Below are 4821 nucleotides of genomic sequence, written 5' to 3'. Positions count from 1 at the left end.
ACGTGTCAGAACTCAGAAGAGCTCCTCTAAGTGGCATTGGAGTTGCTCTAAATATTCGCTTCCTAATTGTTTATGCTGCTGAATCTTTTCTTAAGATAGCAAAGTAATATTAATAATCAAAAATATTATTTGACATCAAACTCAAAAACTTAAGATGTGAAGTTAATGTGTCTCTCATTTTATAAATTTTTCACTCTTTTTTGTTTTTTTAATGTGCAATTAAGTTCATGCACTCTTTACACTTGTAATATTAACATATATATGATTTAATTTATTTTAAATATATATTTATATTCTAATATATATTTTATACTGGTGGTCGGGCCGATTTTGGTATACGTGTCGCATTACAAATTAATAATTGCTTCAATTATAAACACTAAACTTTTATATTCTTATCTTCGTCCCTGCAACCAAACAAATTTTATATTTTTCTTTTGAGGACATGCAACATTGTCTACGCAACTTTATTTGTAAACCTTAAGGGGCGTTTTCAATCTCTTGAATATGGGAATATGCGATATATAAATACCAAAGTATCATTGACTTTGTTTTTCTCCCCTTCATTTAATTTCCTCATCTTATGTCCATGATCTTTAATATTGAATCCTCATAAAGCCTCTTAAACATGGAGGAAACAAGCACAATAGAAAAGTCGCATTCAGGTTATGATAGGATGAGTGAAGTGAAGGCATTTGATGATACAAAACTTGGTGTCCAAGGCCTAATAGAAAATCGGGTTACAAAAGTTCCACCTATATTCCATTGCAATGAACATGAGTCAAATAGTAGCAGTAAACCAAAATCAAAGTTCAGCATCCCCATAATAGATATCAATAGTGGTATTATTGGCGATGATGTTGTGGAGAAGGTTAAGGATGCTTGTGAGAATTGGGGGTTCTTTCAGATCATAAACCATGGCATCCCAGTTCATGTGTTGGATGACATGATTAATGGAACTCGCATGTTCCATGAGCAAGATCCTGAGGTCAGAAAACGCTACTACACACGGGATCTTTCCAAGAAGGTTCTTTATGTTTCCAATTTTAGTCTGTTTCAGGAACCTTATGTTAATTGGAGGGACTCACTTGGAATTTCCATGGCACCTAATCCTCCTAAAGATGAAGAATTACCTCAAGTTTGCAGGTTTGCGTGATGATGATATATAATAGTTTTACTAACCTAGTTTTAGTTAGTCGATCAAAAACTCGATTTGACTATTCAAATCTTTAGATATTATAATTTCATGTTTTATTTGTTTAATTATTCTTTTGGTTTTATGTAAATATCTCAATTCTTACTGCTTTCATTTTAGTACTATGTTCTTGGTTAGTTTCTATGAAATAATTAATATCAGCAATACAATTTTTGTGTGGGAATACAGAAACTGTTAATCTTAGTCGTCATGTACTTGCATAATTGCATTAGGGATCTACCTGTTCTGCTCATTTATTGCTCAAGATCTTCATTAGATTTAGATACAGCACTATATTGTTAACTAATATGATAGTGTGAAGTCATTGTGGCATGGCTACGGGTTGAATTCTTTTCTTGTGCTTAATTCGTACAATAGTTAATTATTGATTTATATAATAATACTGAATTGGTAAAGTAATAGGTAAATTTGTGCTTTTTCTGAAGGTCTCAAATTGGAAAATAAATTTTTATTGTAAGACGAAAATAAAATACTATAATATTAATTTACTTTTGTATTACTATTAATATGGTGAAATCTAATGACGACTTCTTAATTTAATCAATATATATATATATATATATATATATATATATATATATATATATTTAATGAACTGGCTTTGTCTATTGTAGAAAAAAAACCAATATATTTAAGTTGTTTTGTTTTAGTTCCATCATCATAAATTTACTCTTTTCTTTTTACTTTCCAAATTTTTCTAAAGGCAAAAGACTACTTTGAAATTGTCCATCTTCCATGATGCTCAACATAGGGTTATAAATGCAGGGACATTGTGATTGAATACTCAAAGAAAGTAAAGACACTTGCTTCTATTTTGTTAGAGTTAGTATCAGAAGCACTTGGACTTAACCGGAATCACCTTCAAGAAATGGGGTATGGTGATGGTTTCGTTGTTCTGTGTCACTATTACCCTGTATGCCCTCAGCCAGAGTTAACGATGGGAAATAGCAAGCACACTGACAATGACTTAATCACAATATTATTGCAAGACCAAATTGGCGGCCTCCAAATTCTTCATCAAAATCAATGGATTGATGTGCCTCCCATCCATGGTGCACTTGTTGTCAACATTGGGGATCTTCTTCAGGTACTTTCATAATAATTTCATAGAACCTACATTTTCATGCAACTTTAACTTGGAGGGTTAGCCATTAATTATGATCACTACTAGACATATGCCAATTTTGGCTTAAGACCTATACATCCGATAGTAGCTAAATTCTGCTTGCTATAAACATTGGCTGCCAAGTTTCAATCTAACCATGCTCAATTTTAATTGATGGCCTAGCCAAATGTTAAGGATCAATTTTTATTGGTCTCTATGTTGAAAACTGATATTTCAAATGGTAATTTAATTTGCAAAAAAATGGAAAGTTTAAAGTAGAAAAAAAGAAAGAATAAAAAGAAGGAGGAGAACGAATTAAAGTACAAACAATGTCAAATTAATGTTTTGTTGTGGGCAAAGTCCGCCTTGTCATAGGATGAGTTCTCACAGTGGGAGGTAAGGATGGCAATGGAGATTCATAAGCATGGGTATGGAAGGGTATAGATGAACAAGTAACTAATGTCTAGTAATAACAGCTCCACCTTATTCGTTACAGGGTATATGCGGGGATTTTGGAAGATATAGATGGAATTGAAGCTAAATTCATTCCGTGGGAATGGAGATGAGGATAAAGATTCTCTATAAAAAATTTTAAAGTGAAGGATCCTTGTCCCGAATAATTCTCGTTAATACCCAATGAAACTATATTTTCCTGCAAAGAACGAGAATGGGGTGAACATGAGAAAATAGAGTTGAGAATGAAAATGAGGAGAATTTTCAGAATGTAAGATAAAGAGGAGGGATTGTTTTCCGTTCCCACTAGTCGGAGGGGACGATAATTAATTAATTGGGTAATATTAGGTAGACAAAAAAAAAAATAGCCAGAATTTGTCTTATTTAGCATTAATTAATTGTCGCAACAATTAATGAATGCTAAATAAGGCAAATTATGACTATTTTTGGTTGATTTTCTTTGGTTACCAAACATTTCCGTAATTTTAAATAATTATATTGCCTTTTTTATGTATAACGTTTTTTAGCAACATTGTTTTGATTTTATGCCTATTTTAATAGTCATTGTATTTTTTTAATATCTTACGGGTTTTTAATTAAGTAGAATAATTTTGTTAAAATTATTTTTTAATTATGCAACTTTAATAATTTATTAATATTTATACTAAAATCTTGAAAGAAAAAAAATTGCCTACGTAAATAGTAGTTTTTAATTATTCATGGATAACTTATTATGGAATAAGCTAAAGACTTGAATAATATGATGTGAATTTCATTCTCTAATATAATCTCTTCTAAAGTTTAACTAGAACAACTGAAAGCTATAAAAGAAGGCAAAAAGATAATTATATTGACATAGCAGAAATTGGTTAGCTATGATTACTCCAATGGGTTTTCGGCCTGTCCACAACTCCAGGAAAAATCAAAAACATAAAATACTTCTTGCTAGTTGCTAAATAAGCAGAAACAAGTAAAATGACCCTATACTATTTTCAGTTTTATTTTATTTTATTTTATTGTGCAGCTTCTTTCTAATGACAAGTTCATTAGTGTTCAACACAGAGTCATAGCAAAGAACATAGGACCAAGAATATCAGTTGCAACCTTATTTAGGACAGATGATGAAGCAGGAAATAAGACATCAAAAGTGTTTGGTCCAATAAAAGAACTGTTCTCTGAGGAAAATCCACCTATTTATAGAGACACAACTTTGGCAGAGTACACAGCACATTTTTATGCAAAGGGCATTGGAACTTCAACACTCTCACACTTCAAGTTGTGATTATTATGAACAACAAACAATTGAATCATCTTGTGTTCTACTGAACCAACCAAAACATAATTAAACTATGAGAAAATTTTACTCCCCTCCCCAACGAGATGTTAAAATGACACCCTCATTCCCTCTATTTTATAAATGTACATTCTCCTCCCTTCTAACTTTTAAAAAATTCCCTCTTTAATCCATTTTAAATTTTGTGTTAACTAATATTAACTTTATCTGTTTTTTTAAGAAAAATAATTTATTTTTTAAAAAAATACTCATTAGCAAAAATTTTATTTTTTATCATTAAATTTTGCTTACTAAAATATCTTTTAATAAATTATTTTTTTATTAATTAAATTGTATTTTTACCAAAATACTTTTAAAAAAATTAATAATTAAATTATCTTTTTCTAAGATACCTACACTTCAATAATTTTTTAATTATTAAATTATGATTTTACCAAAATTTTTGTTAACAATTATTTTTATATTTTATTATTAATTTTTTGATATAAATATATATTATTTTAACATTAAATAAAAAAATTTTACCACTGCTAATATGTATAACAATTAATATATATTGATATTGAAAAATAATCTTACTAAAATTTTTTATTTAATGTTAAAATAATATATATATAGATATCAAAAAATTAATAGTAAAATATAAAAAAAACAAAAATTTTGATAAAATTATAATTTAATAATTAAAAATTTATTGAAGGGTATTTTAGAAAAAAATAAGATAATTATTAATTTTTTTTAAAAATACAATTT

General features: G+C 28.8%; 1 protein-coding gene across 4 annotated transcripts; it reads left to right on the top strand.

Annotated features, from left to right (window-relative positions):
* Positions 1–498: 498 nt before the first annotated feature.
* LOC107604663 (1-aminocyclopropane-1-carboxylate oxidase homolog 1) lies at positions 499–4294 on the top strand. Of its 4 annotated transcripts, none has more exons than XM_016306295.3 (3): positions 499–1146; positions 1982–2303; positions 3799–4294. In XM_016306295.3, the coding sequence occupies exons 1-3, from the start codon at positions 629–631 to the stop codon at positions 4054–4056; spliced, it is 1098 nt and encodes a 365-aa protein (XP_016161781.1). In that variant the 5' UTR covers positions 499–628; the 3' UTR covers positions 4057–4294. The 4 variants fall into 4 exon arrangements, with proteins under 4 accessions (XP_016161781.1, XP_088345589.1, XP_020960280.1 ...); XM_088489463.1 differs by having other exon boundaries at positions 3837–4032; XM_021104621.2 differs by having other exon boundaries at positions 3825–4032.
* Positions 4295–4821: the final 527 nt, after the last annotated feature.

This window comes from Arachis ipaensis, chromosome B6 (genome assembly GCF_059453495.1).
Source record: "Arachis ipaensis isolate K30076 ecotype BB chromosome B6, ASM5945349v1, whole genome shotgun sequence".
NCBI classification, from domain to species: domain Eukaryota; kingdom Viridiplantae; phylum Streptophyta; class Magnoliopsida; order Fabales; family Fabaceae; genus Arachis; species Arachis ipaensis.
Note: the sequence above shows the minus strand (reverse complement) of the source record. Positions and strands in the feature narration are given on the sequence as shown.